The sequence below is a fragment of the Curcuma longa genome, chromosome 16, assembly GCF_044706935.1.
Source record: "Curcuma longa cultivar G26 ecotype Majalengka, Jawa Barat chromosome 16, ITB_CL_G26_1.1, whole genome shotgun sequence".
Classification (NCBI taxonomy): Eukaryota; Viridiplantae; Streptophyta; class Magnoliopsida; order Zingiberales; family Zingiberaceae; genus Curcuma; species Curcuma longa.
The window spans coordinates 12,594,063-12,621,020 of NC_133876.1; the positions used below are offsets into that span (position 1 = coordinate 12,594,063).

Sequence of the window (26,958 nt, forward strand, 5' to 3'; positions counted from 1 at the left end):
TATATTTAAAATCAGATTAAAGGCTTAAAGTTGAGTCATTTGCACTAATCATCTTAATGTAAAATGGATATTCAATTTGTTAAGAATTTATTTATTTTATTTGAATAAAAAAATTTTATAAAAAGAATTAGTTTGTTACATTCCAAACGAGAAGGGAGCAATCTCCTTTTTTTTCTGAAAATCATTTTTTAAAATAATTTTGTGATTATAATTCTTTATTGACCATATCCAAAAATGTGAAAATATTTATAAAAAGATTTTTTTTTAAAAAAACAAACGGATAGTAACACGATCGAAAATTAAAAACTCATAATTCGTCCACGTGTCATCATCGCGCACGATAGCACCGACCAGTATCATTTATGATATCATCGTCTCTGCGGCCCAGAACGGGTCCCCAATTCCATCTCGATGCTGCCGCCTTCGCCTCCTCCTCTTTGAGACGCCGGCGAATTCGAATTCCCTCCACCTCGATCCGCCTCCTCCTCTTCGTCCTCCTCGATCATCCCAGCTTGGGATCCGATCGCGGCCTTAATGGCGGTGGTGCTGCGGAAGGTCTTGGGCTCCGTTCTCCACCGCTCCGGATCCAGCTCCAGTCGCCATAGCCCGGAACTCCCGGAAGACCACCCTCCCCTCGGAGATCTAAACCTCATCCCCACCGACGTCTTGGTGCAGATCCTTCTGCTGCTCGGACCCCGGGATGCCGCGCGGACCAGCTCCGTGTGCAAGTCATGGAGAGCCCTGGTGTCGGACAACGCTATCTGGCTTTACTTTATCATGAGCGAGCAGGAGCCGTGGGATGCTTTGGTCTTTGCAGAAACCCACTTGCGGGAAGTACCGCGGTGAGATCGGAGTTTTCATTGTTTTGATTTTGTGATTTCCTTTCTTGCTTTTGCTTATTGCCTTGGTGTCGAAGTAAGGTGTTGTTGCAGTAAGTCAGATTATGCGGAACGTCCTGAGTCAGATGATAAGAGATTCTCTTAACATTTTCCTTCATCTAATTAATGATTGAAATTGTACATGGTCCTTCGTTGAGCAGGCAACTGATGTAGTTGGAGAGACGACTCATATCACTCGCTTACTTTTTAACATCACAAAAAAATTACATAACTAGGTGAAATATTGGTACACTATGCGTATATATATGATCGTAGAGTTATGGAAGGAGTAGGATGGGAAGTTTGCATCATTCGCAGATGTGCATGCAATCATGTATCCGTACATTTTTTACGCTCTCATGTGAAGCCTATCTCACTGGATCTGAAGTGAAGTAGTATTTGTAAGTTTCCATGAACAGAATAATGTCTTTCTATCTAGTTTTGGTCACGGCATATGTCTTTTCTTTTTCTGTAAAATCTGAACATTTCTGTAAAACTCAATGTATATCTCTTCAGGTAACTTGTGTTTCTTATAAAAATTAAGTAATTAATCTTGCGCAACCTTTATATACTGATTCAAATCTAGCACACTATTTAAAATATATCACTGTTTTAACTCTTTTAAGTGTCTGCCTTTTGATTTAAAATAATGACGTGGTGCTGACATGAAAGTAAACCATGTTAGCAAACAAATTGCATGCACATCAAAGAAATTGAATTTAGAAGTTTAGAGTGTGTTATTTTGATATGCAATGCCATATATGATTACGTAAATAATCCATGTTTAAACTTCTAAACTTTTTGACATGCTCGCAATATGTTTGTTGATATAGCATCATGCACACCAACACACATTATGACTTAAAAAAACTTAAATGTTTGTTAGATTTGAAGCAAAATGTTGTGCTAGTTATAAAAATTTAAACGTGGGGCTAATTTAAAATAAGGTGCAAAGGTTGTGCTAGATTAATTAATTAACCCTTTTTATAAAGGATACTTCATACATGTTGTGTTGGATGATTTTGTCAAATTACAGAGACAGTAAGTAGTTGTTGTCCTCCCCAAAAGTGTTCTACTATTGATTGTGTTAATACCTTTCCCCCCTACGTTGCAGGTTATGCTTTGTTCCTCCGTCACAGTTGTCATTTATGAATGTTTATTCAAAGCGTGCAATGGTTCCAGGCTCTATTATTATTGATGGTATGACTGGAACCTTTAACTTTTATAGATAGCTTGTGTTTCAGTTTGTTTTGTTGAAGACTTTGAACTTCCCTTGGAAAAAAAAAACCTCTATAGCAATCCATTTGGTTTACTCTTTCATCTCTGATGATATGATTTACTTGATGGTTGGTTCTCCAGTTCATTCTTGAATTTCTTGCAATGCTCTAAAGCCAAGTCAATAACGAGTCTAGTATTTAGCATTCTTCTATGGCCGCACCTCTCCTTGGTTTATCGCCTCCCTCTCTTGATGCAACTGGTTAGCTTTTTTTTTTTCTGGTGTTCTCTGCTCCCCTTGGCTGAAATGGCTGATGACCACTCTGCGAAAGATTAAATTCAGTGAATGGATCATACTTTATGAGATGCTTAAACTCATAGTATTTATGACACTGATTTTATATTTCTGACACATATGCCCAGAATGCGAAGGTGATCCTGAATTAGCTACCCCCTTTCTCTTCCTATGCAAATATGTTGTTTCCAGATGGACTAGGCTCCTTCACAAGTCAAACCACACTTCCACTTCTATTGATTCTACATAGGAGAACCAAAATATCCACCAAGTACTGATAAACATTTGCTTGAAGTTCTCATGCGATTGAATCCGGTCAATCAAGACCGAAAGGAACGGCTTCCAATAGAAATTTCAAAACTTTGATTTTGTATTTAATTTGTTAGCCTCTATTTGTTAAAGTGTGTTTGATGGCTGTAAGTGTCTATAATTTACATCTCCTCTTATTTCTGTTCCTTCCTCCCCTCATTTGCTGTAACAAGATAGTTGCACATGTAAAATGGGTATAGAAAATTGATATAACAAGATAATTACATATAATAATGTGCCTATTTAATATGCTAATGATAAAATCTTGGTGTTACCTCTTCAATTCTACTTATTTTTTTAGTTGGTCCAAACTCCATGTGTGGGGAAAGGAAGAGGTGGGACACATAGTTGGTATCACATTAAGAATTTTGTCTGAATTGATCAATATGAATGTGTAAGTTAACTAGGTTTTCTAGAACCTTTTCAATAAGCTGATTGGTATTGTTTGAAACACTAAAAGCTCTAGAATTTATACTTACCTATCTGTTTCCTTTTAAGGTGGCTCTGGCTATTGCAAGTACGGTCGGAGCAAGTACTGTTTTCCAACTGGACGTTGTGCTACATTCTTAGTAAGCATTTATATTCATGACAACAATTGCTAGCAAGTAAAACATATAGTGCCATGGTATCTTTAGTGAAGTAAACAATCTCCTTGTTTGATTTGGAAAAATAAATAAATGCACATTTTCTTTCTTGTATTTCCTAGTGTTTATAAGTTTCTTTTACACTGCAGGAATTTGGCAACCTGGAGTCTCCAATGCATGCAAGACTTCACTATTTTTTTACCACAATATTTAGCAGGTGTCTACCTCTCACTTACTATTTATCACTTGTATCTAAATTCTTCGGTCTTCATTCTTCAGATATTGAGCTGCAGGCTAAAATTAATTCTTATAATATATTGTTCTAAAATAAATTCTCATTACTTACATATGGTCTTTGTCTTCAATCAGATGTAGTAGTGAAAAGTTATATAGAGTATAATTCATTGAATGACTAGCCAGTTTCCTTGTGGTTTCTAGGCTTTCATCTCTGTATTGCAATTAACATGGGGATGTAGCATTGCTTCAAAACAAGTGAACTTGAGTATTGAATTCATTAGCTATGTATGGTTCTGCAATTTCCACTGCTTGTAAAAGTTTTTATTGTAATGCAGAATGCAAGTGAAGGCATCATCCCAACCAGTTGTTGTCTCCCTTCCAATATGCTATGTTGATGGTCAGCACAACTGCACAAGTTAATGAAATAAAGAATGTTTTATTTCACATTGGGTGGTGTTTGTGCTTTGATCAAAATTTCTGACTTTATTTTTGATTGAGTTGCCTTCATAGCCTTATACAACAAACGTTTGATAATTTCATTCCCATTCGTTTCTTAATTGCATTGTCCTTAACTAGAATTTTTTCACTTTCTTGTTTTATGCATCTATCATTGCCTAAGTCAAATTTCCTACATCTAGCTTTTTCAATGCAATAAATATCTTTCTCCCAATTTTTTAGTTTCTAGATTATCATGGAACTTATCGTTTCTATATTTTTTGTACGTTATCACGCTAATAATTTGTTTTGCCTTAATTTTAGCTATGTGATATTATATCATTTAGACCCATATGAGGTATTACGTCATTTATTATGTTGGAGTCCTATGTAAATATAATATAAAATGAAGGTAACCACCCTCCTTTAATTGTTATAGTACACTTTGATCTCTCTCAATTATTCTTGTTAATTTCTTTTGATTTAATCAAGCACTTGGTTGAGTTTGATACGAGAGAAAGTCTACTACAAATAAACATCAGGTCCATTGGCAGCATCAGTATGCCTAATTGACAGCATTTATTTGCTTCATTGGTTGTGTAACTCGAAATTATTTTCTTTGATCTACTCTGTCTTTCCATGTTTGTATGATAGGAATTAGGCAAGAAGTTGCTTTATTTGCATGTTTTGGCGATTATCAAAATATTTGCGGTTAATAGTTTAGCTAACTTTTGGTTTGTTCTGTTCAGATACTGAATCCGCTAGGGCATCTAGAAAGCAATTAAAAGAAGCAATATACTCGGTTCTTTTTGATATGAATGTTCCTGCTGTTTGTGCAATTGATCAGGTGTGAATTTGATTCTTTTCTTGGTTGATTATCTGACCTTCACTTTGGCTGTATTTGGACCTAAACTTGATAACATGTGGCTAATATATTAATTTTTTTCTACCATGCTTGTTCTCTTGGTTTAGGTTTTGGTCCCTAGATATACTAAAACACATGTATTGTCTATGCACATATAACTTAGTTTGTTCATGCATAATTTGGTGTAACTTGGAAATCTTTTCTGAATTTATGGCTCAGTATGTTCTTGTTCGACACCTTCATATGTACAATTTGTGGCTTGTAGGTCTCTAAAAAGATGATACTTTTTTATATAGGTGATTAACATTTTTCTTTGCTGAACTCGATCTTTCTCTTTGATTGTTATCCATTTGATGTTTTGCTTTGCAACTCAATGCTTCACTTTTATATTTATCCTCTAAGAGGAACTATCATCTGCAATATTAGAGCTTCACATTTTGTGCCTGTACATGTATTCTTAAATGGTTTCATTTGAATGGGATATGTTTATAAATCTTGATCCTCATTCAAGAATACGGCTGTATCTGGTTATTCAGTATTAAATTTTCAGGCAGTGTTGGCTTTATTTTCTGCAAGACGAACTTCTGGAATTGTTGTCAACATTGGCTTCCATGTTACTTCAGTAGTCCCAAGTAAGTTCTGCTCGTGCCATCAGTATTCTTGTAGCAGTTTGTCTTTAAAGTCAGTTTGAATTCACTTTCTAGATAAATTGCACATAATTTATGAAGGGAATCCACAATTGCACATTATTTCAGTATTTTTGTTATGCTCCTAATGAAAATCTGATCACATTCGTCTTTATGAACCTCATTCCTAATTAGGCTGAAAATTAAATATAGGTTCCATCCTTCCAGCAGCTTGTTCCAAAGTTTCTCTATGCTTTACTTACAGTCTTTACAATTCCCAATTTCTCCCTATTATTGAGATTTTGTGTTTAGAAGAATATCTTATTATGTATCTGATTGGTATAATGGCATACAAGTCTTTGGATCCAAAACTTTTGCATGTGGCTTCATGGATAAAGGAAAAACAACTTTAAATCATGATGTCCAGATTGTTTCCCTTATGAAAAGAAAAGACGTGTAAGATGTTAAGGTTGGTTAGTATCCGTGCATTTATGCCCCAGCCCAAGATGAAATTTCATGGATGTAAAAATGGGATTTCATGCTAATTAGGATTTAGTTGTGCTTATAAACTAAAACTAATCAAAATTTTTTGTTAAGTTGCATCAATCATGTTAGGTTCACCAGTGGTGTGCGGCTCCAGTGTCTAGGGTGCATCACACAATTGTCACTATAGATTGTTTTTGTGGTTTGGCAGTAGCCTAGTTGTGCCACAGAGAAATTTTGTTGGCCAAATGGCCTTGCTTGCTTAAAACAAGTAAGATAAATGCGATAAATGAATGCGAGGAATGTTCTCCTCAAATTTTGTGAACATATTACAGTAATATTCAGATCTCTTAACCATTTTTACTTGCATAACTTTTTCCCTCTGTTGAATTTTATGCAAGGATATATTGCTTGTGATATTTAGATCTATCGTACCATTTATTATTACATTAGCTGATGCTTTTTGGGTCTCCCTTTATCTCTTATGCCTTTAATTAACTTATCCATAACTAGTGAATCTATTGCTCGTCTGTGTCATATCTACACTGTCTTAACTTATTTTCTCTGATTTTGTTAATAGTTGAAGCTACAGTTAATTTTTTTAGATAATATATTTTATTATATTTTTTCTAATAATCTCAGATATTTGTCATAGTATTTGGACCAATAGCATGAGATATTCTTGAAAAAGGAGTGATCAAGTACACCTTCATATTAGAAATCTATGGTATTTGAAAATTAGTACCATGTAATTTGTACTTCTGTAAAACAACTTGTTTTAGGCTTGTACAAGTGGTAGATGTGAATATCTTTTAAGAGTCTTCAGGAAAATTAGGAAAACATATTTGTTTTGTAAAATGTTATGCTTGCTAATGATTATGGTTTTATTGAGATCCTTGTTACTATTGACCACTAGGATATTGGTTAAGAACGTTCAGTAACTTCATTGCGCTGTGTGAAAGGTTAATGCCACATACTGACATTCTCATGCCAGCATGGGGTTGTCATATTCAAGCTGGTCCCCATCCCCTTATGAGGGAAGGTTCAGAAGTGAGGAAACAGAAAGGACTAAAATGCCATCAAGAACTTTATCGGGGTTGTGATGGAAGTCAACTGCTGCAGAGGATTCATACAGTACAGAATTCAACCAACCTGAACTCAGAAAGATAACCATTGAGTCTTCCTCCAAGAGAAGACTCCAAGAGGTGCCTATAGCTCCAATGAAATTATACTTACCCATGAATGAGAACAGCTGCAGCTGCTCTTTATCCAGCGAAAGAGGTTCTCGTTTTGTCTCCCGAGTTTGAGTGGTTCGTGATTAACATGGCGCTCTCATTTTTTGTTGATGCTCATACACATGGTTGATCATATTGGATGACAATATATTCTATCATATTATTAGACCTATTCCATATAGTTATATTTAATGTGGCCTTTGTTGCTCAGTTGCCATGTTGCTTGAAAGAGGTTCCTTATGTCTCCATATAGTTTTCTAACATACATGTTTTTGTTTTCACAGTTCTTGAAGGTATTGTTAGGCATGATATCGGCATTGAAATAGTGGGACAAGGTGCTCTAAAGCTTACTGCATTTCTCAGAGAATTAATGCAGCAAAGAAACATAAATTTTGAGTCACTATACACTGTTAGAACCATCAAGGAGGTACGAATCTCCATTATCAGATCATTTAATGTTTTCTTCCTCATAGTTTCTAGATCAATTGAGCTACACTAGTATTAGCAAATTGTTGACGCAAACATTCTTCAAATAATTCTATTTTTCAGCTAGTAAGGAATAGGATACATATGAGGATGCATTATGTGTAAAATATTTTAGATATATGCCAACCTTACAGTTCATGTTTGCATAATTATGAAATTCTTTATTATTTCCAGAAACTGTGCTATGTGGCTGCTGACTATGAGGCAGAGCTACAAAATGATACTGAAGCTTCATGTGAGGTTGTTGGTGAGGGTTGGTTCACTCTATCAAAAGAGCGGTTTAAGACTGGGGAAATCCTTTTCCAACCACATATTGGCGGGCTGTAAGTTTTTTGTTTCCATCATCTTTTGACATGACAAATTAACTTTACCGTTATCGTTCTTCCTGAAAGTTTTGCAACTTCAATCAGAGAATTATACGAAGACAATTGTGCCACATTAGGAAACCTATCCATTTATAGCTTTACACTACATTGAAAAAAAATGGCATAAAGCATGAATTTTAATTGGAAACAAGTTATGGCCCTAGAATTGCAGGATTCAAGTGCAGTTACAAGCTCGATGTAGATTAATTTTACAATTAACACATGTTTGTTTCAATCAAAATCAAAAAACAAAAATTTGACAATGTTGCTGAAGTTTTTTTCTTTCTCTAACTTCTGTTTGTTTCATGTTAATTTCAATTTTCTTTTCATTGGTAGCGAAAGTATGCAAGACCAAAAGGTACTATTAATCACACACACAACTATGTGCTCTCTCATGACTACAGGCGCACACTAGGTTTGCATCGAGCTGTGGCTCTCTGCATGGATCATTGCTTGGCTGCTGAAGCCACCCCTGATAATAGATGGTTTAAAACTGTGGTTTTGGCGGGTGGAACTTCTTGTTTACCTGGACTGTCAGGTATTCTCATCCAGATTTCATGCTAATTCTTGTCTCTCTTGTTTTTCTTGTTTCTTTCAATTATGTGTAGTACAACAGATGTAAAACGAATGAAAATATGTCAAGATGCTATAAACAAGTTTAAGGGCGGCTAATAATTTTTTGTAGTTAGAAGAGCGAAGATGGTTAGAGTAGATGTAAAGGTACAGGGAGATGAAGAAAAGGAAAAAGACACTTCTGGCTTTGTGGCTTTGTTTACTATAGGAGGAGAAGAGTGAAGTAGAAAGGGTTTGGTCTCCTCCAGCTTTGTTTTGTTCAAAGAGAGTGGAGAGTAGAGGCGGATAGAAAGATGATTAATAGACCAAAATGCACTTAGTTCAGGAGTATTATTAGACCACTAAAGATGGAACAAAAAGAGTATACAACTCACTTTACTTTCCTTTTTTTTTGGCCCTTCTTCCTTTCTCTCATTCGTGTCCGCCTACCTCTGGTTGTACGAGTTCTGTGCATCAAAATGGTGCCTTTTCTGCTAGGTAAACACCCAAACGAGGATCCCTTTTCTCCTCTCTCCTCTCCCTAAATAGACCATGAGTTAATTTAACGAAATTGATTTAATTGATTAATTACATCTGATCTCATGTTTCATAGAGCTCAATAGTGGGACAACATTCACATATTAAATAGTTAGGGCATATCTACTTGATGATTATGAGACTGTACTTTTAAATTGTCTATGTACGAACTAGTTAGTGCACATTTATGCATCTAATAACCTGAAATTCTTTTGCCTCATGAAATGAATAATCTCAGAGAGACTTGAGAAAGAACTCTGCAAGATTCTCCCTGCCTCAATGTCTAAAGGTATAGAGGTTATTCCTCCTCCATGTGGTACTGACTCCGCCTGGTACGGTGCAAAGATCGTCAGCAGTGTAAGTTACATTAAGCATATTTCTCTTTCTCTTGCAATTTTAATTTTCTATTTTTTTAGGAGAGTGCTATTTGTTTAGAATAACCTCGTCACATGGTGGTAGTATATTGTTGAGATTATACATGCTAGATCTAATATTAATTGAGCTTCCTAAAATATCATGCAACCTAAAAAATATTAAACTTATTAAAAATAATTTTAAATTAGTAGATGGGTCAACCTGTGTTTCTTATGTGTTTGAATTGCGTTATTAATGTTGTGTCGATATTGAGTTATATCCGATATTGACAATCCTCTTGTAGCTTATGCCATTGCACTAAGCCCATTTCTACTAACTTATCGACTCAAGCGCGTTGCACTGCTTCGATGCAGATGAGCACCTTCATGGATTCATGGTGTGTTACGAAGAAACAATTTCGGCAGATGATGAGACGCAACATGATATGGTGATACTTTTATTTTTCTTTTACTTACAAAATACAGGTGTTTTTTATATATAATTACCGGGGCAGTGCTTAGATGCCCCTCGTTGATGCAGCACGCTGGAGCAAATGCAGCTCGACTTCTTCATGATGTTTTAATAGCTGATCTTCCTTTGAGTATTGCTATTGCTCAAGGGATGGCCAAATAATAAAACGCCCTACCAATCAGGAAAACTTACCCTATTCTTGTAAATAAATAAATCAATAATATATGGTAGTCACGGGCTATAAATTTGCATAGTTGTGAATAAAATTTTTAAAAAATAACATGATTAGTTTTTTTCCAACTTTTAACTATATGGTTTTTTTTCATTTGCCTTTTAATATGTTTTTGCAAAATACTTTGATTATTTTGTAAACGTATGAATTTTATCGTTTTTGAATCGTAATATTTTTTTATTTTTAGACGCGATGAGATTAAATTCTTTAACAATGTTTTATAGATTTTATTTTTTTAAAATCTAATTCTTTTATTAGATTAAACAATTGGTTGTAAAATTATAATTTGATAAATACTCAAATTGTTAGCGTAGAGATGTTTCAGTAAATTAGTATTATTAAATCCTGCTATATATATATATATATATATATATATATATATATATATATACAATATATATATATATATATATATATATATATTATAAAGCAGTTAAAAATCTATTCAACTTTCAAAAAATTTAGTTAAACCTATCAATATTTTAAAAAATAAATAAAATAATTTTAATTGTTGAAATAACATGAATAATTATTTGATTTATCATATATGTGGACCAGGTATAAAATTACGGAAATTTACCAGTTTCAAAATAAATTTATTATATTTTTACATAATAAATTTACTATTATTTTAATTACAATTTTACATAAAACAAAGTAATATTGTTATTTTAATATTAATTTATTAGAAGTTATAAAAGTAGAAGATATGTTCCACAATTGAAAAAGGAAATTATTAACTACTACTCTGCCAAGTAGGAGATTGATATACCTTTTTGTGTCAGTACGTTCTATTGTTTTTCGTGTATTAATATGTTTAGTTGCCATTAGCTATTGCTTTATGCATTTTTCACTCTATGTATTATTCTCTGTTCATGGGAAGTGAATCAAAGGTAATAAACACTTGAAGGATAACAGAAAATAGTCCATCTAAAAATTCCTTTCCTTTCTCTGTAGCCTCAGTCTCTTCATTATCTGCATGAAAACACTAACGGAGCAACATTGTATAGTTGAAGTGGCAAATTTAGACGAAACCATGTGTTCCAATTCATGTATCATTCATTCATTTGCTGATATTACCCTGGTACTCCGCCTCAACAAAATACCATTCTCTGAGTCAAAAATAAGCAAAGGAGTAATCAAGCAACAGCATATACTGATATGTATAACTTCATTCCTTTCCAAAGAAATGAAACCTCATTCGTTAGTGCAAAAATAAGAAGAGGGGAGAGACCAGAAAGTGAAAGAAAAAAACTCCCCCTCTCCCTACCGAAGCAAATTTAATCATAATGTGGAGGGAATTAAAATGATTAGTTCATGAAATCATAGATATACAAGGGATGAACATTTTTTTTTCTTTTACATAAAATAAAAAACATATGAGAGGTGTATATATAATTTATCCTGAATTCCTGAAATAATTATCTTCAAAAGCATATAATTTTTTGGATGATACTTGATGTGAATATATGTATATATTGGTTAACAAAATTCCACAACAGCGTAGGTGAAATTCTGTGGCTGTAATTTTTCATGTGACCAGAGATGTTGAAGGAAAGATTTAGACTAGTTAGCATTTTGAGTGAAATATTTATAAAGGGGAAAACGACCAGCAGTAAGCTACCTTTAATTCCTGCGATGCATCTAATGATTCGATAATTTCCAGCTGCTTCATGACCGTGGCATGCAATACCTGAAACCAGAGTGTTAGGAACAATCAAAGGATAGAGATTGAAATTCATGGACAGAATTAAAAAAAAATGGTAGGCGTAGATAAGATGATTTCACCTCATTCCAAAAATATTCACAGATTAAGCTTACCTGCTTTGTCTTCTCGAGGTCGAACTCGATGTGCTTTATTCGGTCCCAAGATTCAAGTAGCATGCGATCTTTCTCAAGAGGAATCTCCGCAGGTTTGTTGGAGAGCTCAGCAAGCATCAACTCTAGCTTCCGAATACGTTCCAAACAAACAACTATATGCTGCTCAGAATTGTCTTCTATAGAACTCTGTTTTGATGGATGGATGTCACTCAACCTTCCCTCTTTAAAACTAGCTAGATGTAAGAAGGCCAGAACTTTGAATACGAAATATATGAATCCTCTTAAAACCCATCGATAAAATCGTTCTCCTTCTCTGGGTTCCTCGGTTATCATGTGAACATCTGAGAAAAACCAATCTTTGTCAAGTGACGAGGATGAGCAAAGTGTTCGAACAAAGGTACGTTGGGGAGGTATTTGATGTAGTTGTTGGTGTTTTCTAATTTAGAGAACTCAAATTGAAAAAATTCAGTTTTATTTTTTACAATTTGAATCTATAAATTTCTCATATGTTTGCAATAGTTGTAGCAAGTACCTTGTGGATGTGATGTGATGTTGTATGAACTCTGACCTGGAGATCTGAAATCTGATGATATATTATAAGATTTTGATTCTCTTTGACCACAATCTATAGATTTGTCAACGACAACGAAATGGTCATCGCAACTATAGTAAGCTAGCGAATCTCTTGCTTTCACCTGCATATGCATCATGATAGTGTTTAAAGAGCAATTAAGCAATATAGCATTACGACCATTTAGACCTGATGTACAGCCAATAATGGCATTTTATGTTATCACTAGGGGTGAACATGGCCAAGTCTAGTTTGGTCAATTTTCGATCAAAAGTCAACCCTACCTAAGTTTTTCGAATAAAAGAGAATTGTTTCCAAAGTATGATGGGTTCGACCCAACTTGAGTGGGATCGGAACAGTTATTGGTGTCTAGGTTATTTTCAAACAACTTATTAATGCCAATAAAAAAACTTACTTAATGCAATAAAAATTAAATTATAACGTTAAAAAAGCTTATTAAAAAAACATACTCAATGCAATATATTTACAAGTCCAAACCATATTAAACGTATAACTAATTGTCTTACAATGCAATAGACTTGAAGACTAAAACCATACAATTCTTGGTTATTTAATGGACCTTTTTGTTGACAGTATATAAGTTATTTGGGTAACTCATATATCTATATGAATTATTTGGTATTTTAAACTAGATTCATATGTTATATAAAATATTTTTTATTCCATAAACCAATCTAGTATGATAATAGTCCAAATTATTGAGTCAGTTCGGATCGAGAAAAATCAGAAATGTATCTTAAACCATATGTAGTAGAGAACCATTTGTTTTTTATTTTTTTATTAGCCGTGAAGAACTAACTAAATTTTGAGAAGAATTTGTAATACAAATAAAGCACAATATACCATGTCGATAACTAGATAGTGCAGGATAACTCACTTCTTCGCAAACTGGAGCTAGATGGCTATGATCGACAGTTTTAGAAACTAGATCATCAACATCTGATCCAGAATCAAATGTCCATGCACCGCTGCTTCTTCCCTGGAGATAAGGAAGGATGTTTGAAATTTCAATATAGGGCATTACACAATGCACCCAGAAAAAGAGGAATCTAATAAAGGCTAGCTAAGAACTTACCTTCAAAAGATATGACCCTACAAAGGCCTCATCTCCTGACATCCGTCTAGTATGCCTTAACAATGCTGCTTCAGCATTATGTACAAGCTAAGATTTGAAAAAAAAAAAAAAGAAGAAGAAGAAGTAATACATTACTTATTTCAAGTACGAAACAATGATTCCTTGTGCTATCTAGGTATTCAACTCCAAAGAAACAAAATCATGGAAAGGATTCGAGAGAATGGATCGCGTGGAATAATATCATAGTAAGCAGAATTTGTTATTCCAAGCATCAATCTTCCTGAAAGGTCTTGGAAATGATTCCATATAGGCTTTGATAAATTCAACTAAATCGATCAATCTTCCTTTTAATTGTTCAAATCCTAAACTAGATAGAATATCATGGCCAAATAAAGGTACCTCCATGATTTTGGGATTGTTCCATGGCCCTTTGTTAGACTTCAAGCATCCGCCTTCAGCAGAGCAATTGCATGTGCCACCCAAAAAATCTGGAAGTTGGCTGAAATTTGACGTGCATGTAACTCAACCGCCAAAAGAACAATTTATTAGCAGTATCAGTATCGAGATATGAAGCAGGATATGACCTTACCAAGCATCAATAACTTCAAGCAACGTGCTCTGGTATTTTGTTCCCAATACCTGCATGATAAAGTAATTAAAATGTACTGTGATACAACAAGTACCAGAAAAATAAGTCATTTTAAGTATTACAGAGCTTACATGTATCTTTGCAGTTGTTTTCGGGTCAAGAAAACCCTTAACTGTGTTCCAAAGCAGCCTAAAGCCTGGACCAGCATTGACAATAAACATTTGATGTAGAGTCTGCACTTTTAAGTTTTAACAATAGAATATCACAGTTTGAAGAGATGAATAATGATCATAAACAATGATGAAGATGGATTAATTTAAGTACCTCAGGGTAGTAATCTCCATCAATTTTCTGCATTTTGAGCAAAAGGTCTCTAGCTGCCTTGCTAAAATTCTTCAAGCCCTGTCTCAGTTGAATGCAACTTGAAATTTCAGAATATGTAATGAAATAATTCAATCTGAATTTGTTGTATGTGTTGGTGCATGTAGCATAGATAATCAAACCAAATATTTTAATGTATGATAAAGAATTTAAAATTAGACATTGTGTGATCTAACAAATGTGTCAAGTATACAGGTATAGGTAACTTGACAAAAGAAGTCCTGATCCAAGCAAGGAAGTCCTTGTAGATTAGAGAGACCTAATATCAAGGAAGAAAGTCCTAATAGATTAAAGAGACTGGATACCAAGCAAGGAAGTCATGATAGATCAAGGAAACTGAATATTAAGCAAAGAAGTCACAGTAAGTCAAAGAGATCAAATTCTAGGCAAGAAGTCCCAACAAATGAGGAAGATTGAATGAGGCAAATAAAGAAGCCCCATTAAGAAGTCCTAATTGGTTACCGGATACCAAGTAAAAGATAAGTCCAAGAGAGTATCGCCCGATCGATCAGATCACCTAAAGAGCACCAATATAAAGGGACTAGAAGGAGACTCTAAAATTAGTCAATCATCACAAGAAATCACTCAATATTATTCAAAAAGACTCTTTATTGCAAAATTTCTTCAAATGCTTTAGCAGCCTAGTATATTTGTTTTTTTATTACTATTTGTATTTGAGCTATTACTTTGCTTGCCTATTATATTTGGTATTTATATTTTATTTAAATTATATTTATTTGTTAAATTTATAAAAGATTTCTCTACCTCTGAAAGGTATCCAGAAAGAAAAAAGTCAGTGGGATTATTGAAGGATGAATCATTAGGTTAAGGAGTAGGTACCTAGGGATTCTGAACCACATTAAGTCATTGTGCCCCTTTTCTTTACTCTGCTTTTAAATTAGTTTTTAAATATTTTGTTCCCGCTGCTTATGTTTTATAAAATCCTTTTTAAAATTAAAAGACATTATTCACCCCTTTCTAGTGCCCGTTACGATCCTACAGTATGTTCTAACAATTCAATCAAGTGTGTTAAACAAGGAAAGCTACATACCACTCCTTGCACATCCAAAATGGTAGTCGTTGAGTTAATGCGCCTTTTTGCGGCTACTGAACATGCAGGGAACTTCTCATGTAAAGCTTTCTCAAACTCCTGAACATGATATTTAATATATCGATCAACTGTAGTAATGTGCATCAGTTTATTTGGTTCTACTTTCCCTAGCCTCTCAATGTAAACAGGTCTTCCTTCTTTATCAACTCCATGGTATCCCTGGGGATAATGGTGCAAAACTTCCTCGAGCTCATCAAACGTGAAATCCTAGCACCCAGTAGGTTATACATGTCAGCATTAAGTGACATAATATTCATGCATGCTTCTAATCTCCATGTATTATTGCTAACAAAAATGGAACTTTAGGACCAGATAATTGAAGAAACCAAATAGGCAATATTTGGAGAAATGAATGGAAATATAGGTGCAAGAGAATAAAACAAATAGGCAATATGTGAAGAAATCATTGAAATATAGGTGCAAGAGAATAGAAAGGAAGTATGTAAACAAGTATTAGCTCAATAGGAGTGAAAAATAAGAAAATTATGCCTTTATAGAAACATTTTCATCTGGTGGCACAGCATCCACAATACCCTTTATGAATGAGAATGCCAACAAGACGCCAAGATGCAGTTTACTTCCAACTGGTGCATGAGGAAATAATTTGTATGCCTGCTATCTGAAATGATTCTTTTACCTGTATTTTTTTTTAGAAAAGGAGGTTTTCTCTGTATGAGCTGCCAAGATCCGCATGCTTATTATGCTCACTATAACAAAGTTATGTTGGTGTGCAATTGGATATATGGTATCAACCGTTCAACATCAAGTATCAAAATCGAAGTAAATCTCTCTGGCATGACAAATCATTCAAATACATGCAGAAGGAAACACGATGAACTGCAATATCACATACTCGAATTATGTAAATCATGTGCACGGCCAAATGAAGCAGGATTTCCAGAGGATCAGTGATACAGTTAATTTTATAAACTGATGGGCATTTCTATCAGCTAATTCTTATAAACTAAAAAGAAGCAATCTTAACAGGGGAAATTTTCATTAATATTAACCAATCCTTATAGCTCTAATCCGAACACATACTACACAAACATGAGGCACAACATGAAAAAGAGATATATAATGAAAAAGAAGAAAAAAGATGAAGAAATGGAACAAAGCAAGCGGAATAAATTATAAATAACAACAGTAGGAACAAATATGCAGGGCTGCACCACATATGCAAAAAAATTTGTTTCATTCAAAGGTTCAGCGCCTAATACTGTTGACTAAAAGCTAACCTCATAAAGATAGCCTACCTCCATGATTGTGTCCGTTCCGAATTCTTTTCTCCAATGAACCATGTCAGCCCACATCTGAACTGCTTTCTCACAGTCAAATTTTCTAGCTTTCAAGAATCTGTATCACGTAAATCCATTAATAAGCAATTAGGAAAGTAAAATTACATCTAGAAAAAAGTTGTGACAAAGACAGTGAGAATTCTTGTTATTGAAGGGCGTGAACTAAAACCCAATTGAACCAGGATGTTTAAAACTGATTCAAGTTCGGAACCAAATTCAATTGAACAGAGATGCTTATTAGCTGATAAATTAATAAGAAAATTCAGTTCCCAAAGGTATAAGTCTCAGTGAAGGATTTCAAAACGAATTCCTGTTATTTGATAGTGGAAAATTAACCTGAGCATCATATGATAGTCATCGTGTTTATCAGGCAATAAGTCTCTAGAAAATAGCTCCTTACGGAATGAATAGACCGCATGCTCCTCTTCCACATCCCTTATATCTTCAATTGATACAATAGAAGTCCTATTAGGGGTTCTCTTCTTCCCTCGCTTCTTAAGAGAGTGGGTAAATCTCGAAGAAGCATTCAAGGCCTTTTTCTTTAAAGACCCTAAACTCAACCTTTTTCGTTCATCTTCTAAGCTCTCCACATCTGATCTCCTTTGTTTTCTATCTTCCCAAGTGTGAAACGGTTCGAGACCTTTCAGCACAAAAAAGGACATCAGATGGGATTCTAGCAGCACTTCGTAAACACATAAAGTTATATCATATGAATCCAAATTATCATACCAGTCATTTTCTGATAGGAGAGAACAAGCGGTCAGTTGACCTCGACCTTCTGAAGAATTCACTATTCACTAGGAACCAATGCCTCCATACAAATCTGATAAAAAGAAATCAAGCAGCCCACAAGAGAACAGAGATCTACGTCTATCTCAAAAATCACAAATACAACAGTAGATATGAAGATCAAACAGAAGATAATGAAAAACACGATAAACAAAGAAGAACAACCGAATAAAATCAATCGACATCTGTAAGGTGTCAAACAAGGCGTTCAAATCGACTAGTGTGTGAGCATATTTATTCAGTTGCTTTGAGATCAAAAGGAAACCTAATGTCAGAAACGCCAACAAAATATAGCTAGCGGAGTTAACCAACGGGATCAGAAACTCCACGAATAAGGTGACGGAAACAAGAGTTCCATCAATGAAAAACTTACATATCAACAGATCAAGTGAATCGAAACTCAGATCCCCGTTGCATGATCGGAAAGCAGACGAAATCAAACTCGGAACGAAGATCACGGAGATGGAGAACTACCTTGAATCACCGAATGAATTATCGATCGCAGCCGCAGTAGCTGAGACGGAGATGATGGATCGGAGAAACGCAGATCGAAGAGATTCCAATAGCGAAGAAACGATTCCTAGGACAAACGGAATCAATCGGAAACCATTTCGCTTCGATCGCTCCAAATGCGATGTATTCGCCGACTCGCGCAGCAGCTACCGGAATTGGAATCAGCGAGAGCGATCGGGCTTTTGCTTTTAGTAGATGTGAAACAGTCCACCAACCAAAAAAACAACCAAATAATAATAAAGTATATTAATATAAATAATAATAGAAGAAGAAAATTACATTTGGAGCCAGAGTTTTTCTAATTTTTTTATTTTACCTTGGAATTTTTAAAAACTACATTTCAGTCATTGGGTATAGCGTGGGCAAATTATTGTATCTTATAAAAAGAGGGGCGATATATGAAATAGAAAAGAAGATTTGGGGGCAATATATGATTATTATATATTTATATTGTCAAAAAATGAATTATTTAAAGAGATTTTTAAATTATCATCAACTATATCTTTCTTGTTCATTATCGTCTAACAAAAATATTTTTTATTTTTATAGAATTCTATAAAAATAAAAATAAATCATGTATGCGTTAGTATTCACATAATTTTTAAATTTTACCTCTAAAAATTTATCTCTTGATGTCAAGAATTCAAATACTTTTTGTTGTTATAAAATTGATTTTTTTTCAATTATTAACAACTCTAAAAGTCAAAAGTGAAGTGAATAAGTCCCTCAGGGCTACAGTTGCAACCGTAGAACACCTACATAGTATCTTGGGCATTTAAGGTTTAAGTCTCAATTACTACATATTACAAGATGAATTTCTTCTAGCAGAAAAGTTGAGTTTAAGAAAGTTAAATTGTTGGATCACTCGTTGCATGATAAATTTCTTCTAATGGAAAGTTGAGCCTAAGAAAGTCAGACTAGTTGACCACTCGTTGTAAGTAATTTCAAATTTATTTTGATGATCAATAAAAATTTTCTATGAGGTCAGAAGAAAGCTAGGTTATCGAGCCATCTTCTATGAATGCTATGCTTTGATATTGGTGGAAAATTTTTATGAGTCGGATAGATCATCTTCACCATTTCAAGATTAAGAGTTGAATACACGGTGTTAATAAAAAAAATACGTCACGCGGGTGTACTAAGCAGTTACCCGCCTCGCCCACAAATGGGTTCCAAATGGACCCCATCGAGTCCTCCAATAAGGAGGCGGTCGTCACGGTAGACGACGAACCGGCCTCCGCATACTTGTGTTTACTGATCTTCCAAAGGTGCGTTTAAGGCACAAGGCACATCATGCAAAGTAATGTCTGTCGTCTCAGTCTCAACCTATCTCCTTTTTGAGAGTGGATGGACCACTTGCCACCATAGAAATGAAACCAATATTGACTAGAAAAAGCCATAATCTAATCTCACAATGTGATTGAAATCGACCTAAAATAAAAGTCAAAGAAGATTTTTTTAAAAAAAAATATAGATCATATAGTCTAGGGTAGGGTTTATGTTTTCGAAATCAAATATAACGAATCAATTCAATCAGTTAAATTGAAAATCAAGGTCAAGATAATTTCTTAAACTTACACATATAGTATCATTATTTAATGATTGATTGATTATTAGATTGTGTGTTGCACGCGTTTAAACTTGGATTGAGGCTTGTGAAATAAGTTTTCAGGAGCTCAAACAAAGATTAATGAATGTGCTAATATTAGTTATTTCTTTTAGAGAGGATGAATTCATTCTTAACACGAATACATTTATATTCTATTCAAGATTTGAAAGCACTATCTCTATAGGATTATCTTTGAGATATTTAAAGATCACAAGAGTGTGAAATATTTTTTTACTCAAAAGAATTATCAAACATCATCTTGAAAAAGTTAATGTCATAAATTCATAATAGATACATTAAACAAAAAGCCTAGAAGAATATTAACATATTATAGGGTGATAGTTATTGGATTAGTTTAGAACTAAAATGGATGGTTTATGGGAGGCTTCTTTTGTGAGTAGAGGAAAAGGCAAAGTAATTCTTTTACTTATGTAAAAGTATAGAGTCGTACCACATGATACACCATGTGAAAATATAAGTTTATTAGAGGTTACTCAAAGCTCATAAAAAGAGAACTTAGGATAAAGATGGAATACATTATAACGATCAATCTAAGGCGATTGTTGAAGTTTATTTCGTCCTTCAATTCTTAGGTTAACCGTTGAACTGGCCGACCTAAGTATTGTTTTAAAGACTTTTGACTTGTCAGCACAGATCAACTTTGTGAAGGATGTATGCGATCGGAGATGTTAATTGTCCATGTCTATGAAGGAAGTCCTCAAATGGATTCAAAACTAATAGACTTATGAGTAGAGAACAAGGATTGCTCTATGCTCTTAGGGATCAATTGGAAAGGCAAGAAGGAAAATTTAAGTCATTATGTCATTAATTATATGATTGGAGCATTGCCAATTAACATACTTGAGTCTAGTTAACACAAACCTTGAGGTTCATCTTCCGTAGGAGCCTGAGGCATGTAGCACTGGTCCATGGCTCCCACGATATTCATCTCAAATTTAGTTCACAGTGTGTTGGTTCAATGAACGAAGAAGACGAAAGTATAGATAAGGAATCAAATAAACACAAGCATCTCCATTAGTCAGAGTAACTTGATTGACTTGATCAAGCCAATGAGCCATCTATTCGGTTAAACCAGCACATCCAACCTGACAATGGGGCTCAAGCATAAAGTTTTCGTAGGACCAGAGTGATCAAACATACAACTTTTTATCTAGCAAAAGAAAGAACAATGGAATTCCATGAAACCTAAACAAAGATGTTTGTTCTTCCCAACCAAAATCAAAAAATAAATTTATAATTAAACTAGCAAACATGATTCACTCTAAGCTGATCAATCTTTTCTAAGTCTTGTCTTGTATGACCCATTTGGAGCCGTGCTAGAATAGACGCGACACCAAAAAAATTAAAAAAATGGCGCCTAGTTAATAAAAAAAAAATGGCGCCTAAATAGACGCGGACTGTAAGTTTTTAAAATACTTAATTCTGTTTATTTTTTATATAAAAAGCCAGTCCGATCTTCGAAATGATTTTTCAAGACTTTATATCAATAAATTTTTAAAATACTTATTGATTCTGTTAATTCCGTTTACTTTTTTATATAAAAAGCCAGTAGCGGACTGTAAGTTTTTAAAATACTTATTGATTCTGTTAATTCCGTTTATTTTGTTTTATATAAAAAGCCAGTAGCGGCGCCTACTTTTCTTCATTTCCCGCTGACTGGAGCCAGTGACCAGGCCTGATCGGAGAAATTTGACTGGAGTCAGTGACCGACCGATCGGAGAAATTAAAGAGGTGATGGAGTGTTTTTCTCTTCCTCCTCCTGTTCAGCCACGGTTGATGGGGCATCGTTCTCCACCTCCCCGTAGTCTTCCTCCGCGCCTTTTGCGTTCTGCACCACCCCAGAAGGCGCCCGTGATGTGCCGGTGGATTCCTCCACCCGCAGGTGAAATCTCGATCAACTGCGACGCATCAGTCCGCAACGATCGCATTGGCCTCGGGTGCATCGGTCGCAACCACATCGGTGCAGTGGTGTTTGCCGTCGCCGCAGCGCGCAAAAACAGAGCCGGTAACTCCGTGGTCTTTCATGAACTGGAAGCGATCCTGAGAGGATTACAAGAAGCTCTCCGTAGAGGCTTCTCCGCTGTCAGAGTTTTCTCCGACTCCTTAATATCGGTGCAGATTCTGAATGGCGACAGAGAAGCAGACAGTTCTTGCGACCACTTGATTTTCCAGATCGCCGCCGCCGCCTCTATGCTTCGATCCTTCTCCTTCTCTTTCACATATCGAGAAGCTAACTCGCCAGCGGATTTCCTTTCTAAGTACTGCCACCCTGACGAGTTTGAATGGGTCTTTGACGACAGCATGATCGGCGACTACCAGGAAGAATTCCAGTATTTACTCTGCATCGACGCATTCGGCATGTTTCATCTGAGACAGCCCAAGTAGCTATTACTATTCATCGGAGCTGAATTTAGATGACATGAAAACATGTCATGAAAGATATATGCGGTTATTTTTTATTTTTTACTTTCTAGTATAAAATTCCGAGCCCATCTAAAGGCTGAAATATTATTGTTCTGTTTGTTTTAGAAACTTTTTCTGGAGAATTTCTCCCTGAGTAAATTCTTTTTTATGTTTCAATCATTTTGTAGAATTTTATTTGAATCTCACATGATATTTAATTGTTGTTGCTAGATACAACAATAAACTATTGTTTAGATTCAATTTTTCTCTTTTAGTTTATTATCTTTTAGGACTAAAAGAGTATCAACTATTAAAATCATCATTAAATATTACCCCGCATGCTTCCAAGCTCGGTGGCCCCGAGCATTTGGTACACGTGTATTGATGTGTTTGGTGGGCAAAAGCGCATTGCCAATTGGGTTGGCGATAACGCCTTGGTAAATATGAAAAAACAACTATTGGATCCCAAAATAAAATAAAAATTTAAAAACAATAATTAATTGTATAATAACAAAATATGTATTCTAAAAACCTATAATAATAATAATAAAAAGAATTAATAAATCATATTTCAATCAAATCTTCCATTGTATATGTTTAGTCAAGTTTAATCTAATGTCTAAACTATAATTAAAAATTTCTTATGATTTAATATGAAATATTTATTGATGTAGTGAGTAGCTAAGCCTCCACTTGAACAGTCAGAGTCAAAAGTCAAACGTTGATTTAAGGTTTAAAATTTATTCCAAGAGTGCAAATATATGATCGTGACCCTCTTATTACTTCATCAAGATCCTTAGTTTAGTGAGCCTCCTTCATATATGGTTCCCTCCTCCTTAATCATTTATTATTTATTATGTTTAAATCATGAAATATTTAATATTTATAATAATATTATTTAATTTATTAATAAAAAAACGTTCGAGCTCAGCTCCCAAGCCGTGCTGCGCTTAGTCATGTACAAGAGAAGCACAAGAGTTCATTCAATACACATGATGAAGAAGCTTTAAACAAATCCAAATGTTCATTTCTTTATTAATATCAAAGAAATGAATCTAGATACATCTCATCATATTTAAACAAATATTAAACCCAAATAAGAACATAATTACAATTGGAAAGACCATGCACAAACTCACATTCATGACAGAGAATAAACATATAAACTCAACAAGGTAGTGACTGTAGAGCAACCTGACAGACAACACAAAGGAAAAGGGAGATAGAAGTCAATTTTGAAGATAAATAATAATTTAACCAATCTTAACATGAATATTAAGTCAAGCAGCACTAGAAAGATGTGTTCGATCAAGGAATGCCTGACAAAATAATATTGATCAAGGAAAATAAGATGTAATCCAGACCACCTCCGCAAGATCACGACATGAGTTCACTGGCGGATGAGTTAGGCAGGAAACACCAACTTTGGGTTCCTCTTGCAAACGAAGAAATTGCCACAAAACATGGCTCAAGTTGAGGTTTTGGGACAGAGTGCGTTTGCTGATCTACTTGGGATGAAAACAATTAAAGGGAAAAAAATATGATTAAAAGGAGCTCAATTTGGAAGACCCAAAAAATCATAAGCTTAGCTTGAAGGAGAGCAAATATGAAGTCTTGCACTATGTAGGAAAAAATAAGGATCAAGATTGATTAAACTCAAAATATTAAAAACAAAAACAAAAATATGAATGACAAAAAATGCTTTAAATAAATTAACAAGAGTTCACTGGCTGATTAGAGTCAGCATAAACATCAATGTAACTATTTCAATCAAGGTATCTATTTAAAGGTAATTATTACAGGGAGCCTCATTTAACTGTGCATGAGTTTAATTCAAGGTAACTATTTCAATCAAACAAGAAAACACATGAAACATAGAACACAGAACATGTTCTACAGAATAATTGTGAAAGTGGGTACTAAATCAGTAAGTAGTAATCTGAAGTAGTATTTGAGTGATTACAGCATAAGCAGAAATTAGTTATGTTGCAAAGGGCAAATTGGCCTGATTCAGTCTGGCACAGAAATGTAGAGCGACAGAACAATGGATCTTGCTCAGAAGTCATGCTGTGCATCAATTGAAGTTTGTCTAAATAACTACTCCCATCGCCTATCATAATTAGCTGCAATACTTCACTCAAAATGAATAGATAAAACAGTTTTATCTACATATCTTGCATCCATCTAAGAAGATAATAATAAATATCTGAAGCAATCTAAGAAAGGAACGATTAGATAAAACAGTTCCTTTCCCTCAAAATGATTCACGTTGTTTTGTGCCTCCGTCTGAACTGTATGCACATATCTGCATATCTTGCATCCAGTTATTCGAGAGGCGTTTTAGCAACTGTTTATAAATTATTCTCGAAGAGAAAGAATCAATGAACTGCCAGAGAGCAAGCAAATGAAAGGGTTGGTCTAAGATTGACTGTGAACCATATTGAGAGCCATAGTGCATGAGAATTAACAAAATTAACTCATCTAATGTATAAATTTTCATTCAGTGTAAATGACTATATAAGCCAAGAAAGAGATAAGAAAATACAAATAAATATAAATATCTTGCTCATGTTACCAAAATGTACTTGTGAAATTGAGATCTAAAAGTATTAATATGTAATAGTGTTGGGTAAATACAGGCAGCATAAACACAAGTTCATTTGTGCTGCAAAGCGCATACCCTAATCTATTCTTGCACAGAGTTTACGCATCCGGATACTGATATTAAACAGAGCGTCAGTACTCGTGCACCAAATCATCTATCAAGTTTACAGTTTAGTTTTCATATTAGCTACCTGTCGCCTATACCAAAACTAATGTAAATTTATAATAACAGCTCAAAACTTCCTAGCCAACAAACTTAAAGCAGCAGATGCAACAGCAATGATATATAGCAGTGTTGGGTGATAAAGGACAGCACAAACATCAATCTATTTGAGCTGCAATGCTCATCCCATAATTATTCTTGCACAAAAAAAGTAAGCAGCCAAACAATTCATTTTGCAAGGAGCCTCAGCACTTGGGCCTCAGTCTAAGTTTAACTTCGATCAACTAATTGTACTTTACCCATGAATATTAGCACATACAAGAAAATTTATGTTTTGGTTTCCTGGAATCATAACATTAAAAATTCTCTGATCTAAATGCACAACACTTTTCTAGTTGTAAAATTCTAATATAGGATATGGCATCTCCCTCAATTAAAAACAACCCGAAATGACTATTTCAATATATGCCACTGTTATCATAGGATCACAATGTGGCCAAAAAATATACATAGGTTCAATCAAAAAAGAAAGTAAGGCCTAAGTAATAAATTAATCAAAACAAATAGCCTTTGATATTAATCAAACTGAAATGAGACATACTTTCTGTACAATTAAATTACCATATGCGATAATTCAAGCTTATACCACATTTGACACCAGATAATATTGAAGCTTCCAGCAAGTTATATCATATTACTTGAGAAAAGTAACCAAGGATGAAGTGAAAATAAATGTCTCAATAAATGAATGAAGGTTTCTACCAAGCAAAACATGTTAGAGTGAAAGATAAGAATGTCAACAAGATAACATCAATCCATATGTTGAAGAATTGGTCGCATTGTTAACATAATTACATACATGTTGAATGAAACCAAAAACAACAATGCATTGGTTGATTAAATAAAATTGAAGGTCGTACTTGATAATTAGTGTAATAAAAATAAATAATTTTTTTTAAAAAAAAATCATTCATCACTTCGTAGAGGATAAAAATTGTGAGCTCAGTGGAAGGAGAAGTCGTATTAATGGTGAGAAAGGCTCACGGAGATAACAAACAATATGCTATCACCACTGCCCACACCAAACCCTAACCTCATCATCGCGACAACCGATTCCTCTTTCGCCGAATGCAGCATAAAACACAGAAAATCCATGAATCAGTAAAGAGCAGATCAAGCATTGCACCAAAATTGATCTTAACCCCAACAAGGTAGAAAGCAATCATTTTTCTGTGAAATAGAGTAGGCTTCAGTGTGTGTAACAACAGTGGTAAGATCATAGACCAGAAAGCCTCACTGAAATCCGCTAAGACTTAAAGACCACTCATCATCAGCCAGCAAATCTCGAGCAGAAGTCGAAATCCCTAAAACGATGAGAAAACACTCAAACAAAAAAATCCTACCAACACGAAGAAGAAGCCTTGAACAGTTCACCGTAGCGGTGAGCCAGCCTGACCTGAGGGCCGTCAATCAAAGAAGGCGGCGGAGGCGGATCCTGGATGTGCTCCATATATAAAAAGCCCAGGAATTTATAGCGACGGGATTACATTTTTAGGGTTCCGAACATTTGCGGCGGGTGAAGCCGTGAAGAAAGGGAATCGATGGATTTTAGGGTTTCTATTTTTGACGGCGGGGCGATAGGCATATATCGACCGTCCGATGGACTCTTTCCGGCGAAAGATTGATCCAAACCAACCGTTAGTTGTGCAAATATTCAAATATATTCATTTTTATTAAATTTATTTACTATAATTTTAATTTACTAATTATAACATTATTGTCTTTATAGAATTTATATTATTTTAAATATTTCATACATAATTCAAAATC

At 34.5% G+C, this 26,958-nt stretch overlaps 2 protein-coding genes, 1 long non-coding RNA gene and 3 other non-coding genes across 9 annotated transcripts; 1 reads left to right on the forward strand and 5 right to left on the reverse strand.

The window, feature by feature from the left end:
- Window positions 1–408: 408 nt before the first annotated feature.
- Window positions 409–10,227, forward strand: LOC141847246 (actin-related protein 8). 4 transcript variants are annotated; one of them, XM_074735238.1, is made up of 13 exons: window positions 409–842; window positions 1,993–2,078; window positions 3,196–3,266; window positions 3,431–3,498; window positions 3,854–3,933; window positions 4,703–4,800; window positions 5,369–5,450; window positions 7,447–7,589; window positions 7,823–7,971; window positions 8,418–8,551; window positions 9,341–9,459; window positions 9,831–9,904; window positions 9,971–10,227. In XM_074735238.1, the coding sequence occupies exons 1-13, from the start codon at window positions 535–537 to the stop codon at window positions 9,975–9,977; spliced, it is 1,419 nt and encodes a 472-aa protein (XP_074591339.1). In that variant the 5' UTR covers window positions 409–534; the 3' UTR covers window positions 9,978–10,227. The 4 variants fall into 4 exon arrangements, with proteins under 4 accessions (XP_074591339.1, XP_074591337.1, XP_074591338.1 ...); XM_074735236.1 differs by having other exon boundaries at window positions 9,997–10,227; XM_074735237.1 differs by having other exon boundaries at window positions 3,854–3,915; window positions 9,997–10,227.
- Window positions 10,228–11,041: 814 nt separating this feature from the next.
- On the reverse strand, window positions 11,042–17,688 carry LOC141847242 (phosphatidylinositol/phosphatidylcholine transfer protein SFH13-like). Its single transcript, XM_074735234.1, has 13 exons — window positions 17,363–17,688; window positions 16,985–17,084; window positions 15,669–15,935; window positions 14,561–14,638; window positions 14,368–14,469; window positions 14,237–14,286; window positions 14,047–14,146; window positions 13,648–13,734; window positions 13,450–13,551; window positions 12,513–12,675; window positions 11,981–12,321; window positions 11,784–11,852; window positions 11,042–11,271 (listed from the first exon to the last, which is right to left on the reverse strand). The coding sequence occupies exons 1-13, from the start codon at window positions 17,686–17,688 to the stop codon at window positions 11,254–11,256; spliced, it is 1,803 nt and encodes a 600-aa protein (XP_074591335.1). The 3' UTR covers window positions 11,042–11,253.
- A 5,849-nt stretch (window positions 17,689–23,537) lies between these two features.
- LOC141847248 (uncharacterized) lies at window positions 23,538–26,707 on the reverse strand. The gene is made up of 3 exons (XR_012603412.1): window positions 26,585–26,707; window positions 23,729–26,492; window positions 23,538–23,555 (listed from the first exon to the last, which is right to left on the reverse strand). It is a non-coding gene; the product is annotated as an uncharacterized LOC141847248 (long non-coding RNA).
- Window positions 24,562–24,701, reverse strand: LOC141848155 (small nucleolar RNA snoR138). Its single transcript, XR_012603492.1, has one exon. It is a non-coding gene; the product is annotated as a small nucleolar RNA snoR138 (small nucleolar RNA).
- Window positions 26,126–26,235, reverse strand: LOC141848149 (small nucleolar RNA Z152/R70/R12). Its single transcript, XR_012603487.1, has one exon. It is a non-coding gene; the product is annotated as a small nucleolar RNA Z152/R70/R12 (small nucleolar RNA).
- Window positions 26,373–26,465, reverse strand: LOC141848148 (small nucleolar RNA R11/Z151). Its single transcript, XR_012603486.1, has one exon. It is a non-coding gene; the product is annotated as a small nucleolar RNA R11/Z151 (small nucleolar RNA).
- Window positions 26,708–26,958: the final 251 nt, after the last annotated feature.

What these genes read in the sequence shown, in the direction of transcription:
- LOC141847246 (XM_074735236.1), top strand. Translation starts at nt 535, where the DNA reads ATGGCGGTGGTGCTGCGGAAGGTCTTGGGCTCCGTTCTCCACCGCTCC. An exon ending in TGGTCAGCACAACTGCACAA is followed by an intron (nt 3,934 to 4,702) that starts GTTAATGAAATA and finishes TGTTCTGTTCAG; the next exon opens with ATACTGAATCCGCTAGGGCA. An exon ending in TTGTTTACCTGGACTGTCAG is followed by an intron (nt 8,552 to 9,340) that starts GTATTCTCATCC and finishes GAATAATCTCAG; the next exon opens with AGAGACTTGAGAAAGAACTC.
- LOC141847242 (XM_074735234.1), bottom strand. Translation starts at nt 17,688, where the DNA reads ATGTCCTTTTTTGTGCTGAAAGGTCTCGAACCGTTTCACACTTGGGAA. An exon ending in AAACAACTGCAAAGATACAT is followed by an intron (nt 14,287 to 14,367) that starts GTAAGCTCTGTA and finishes TTTATCATGCAG; the next exon opens with GTATTGGGAACAAAATACCA. An exon ending in CATCACATCACATCCACAAG is followed by an intron (nt 12,322 to 12,512) that starts GTACTTGCTACA and finishes GGTTTTTCTCAG; the next exon opens with ATGTTCACATGATAACCGAG.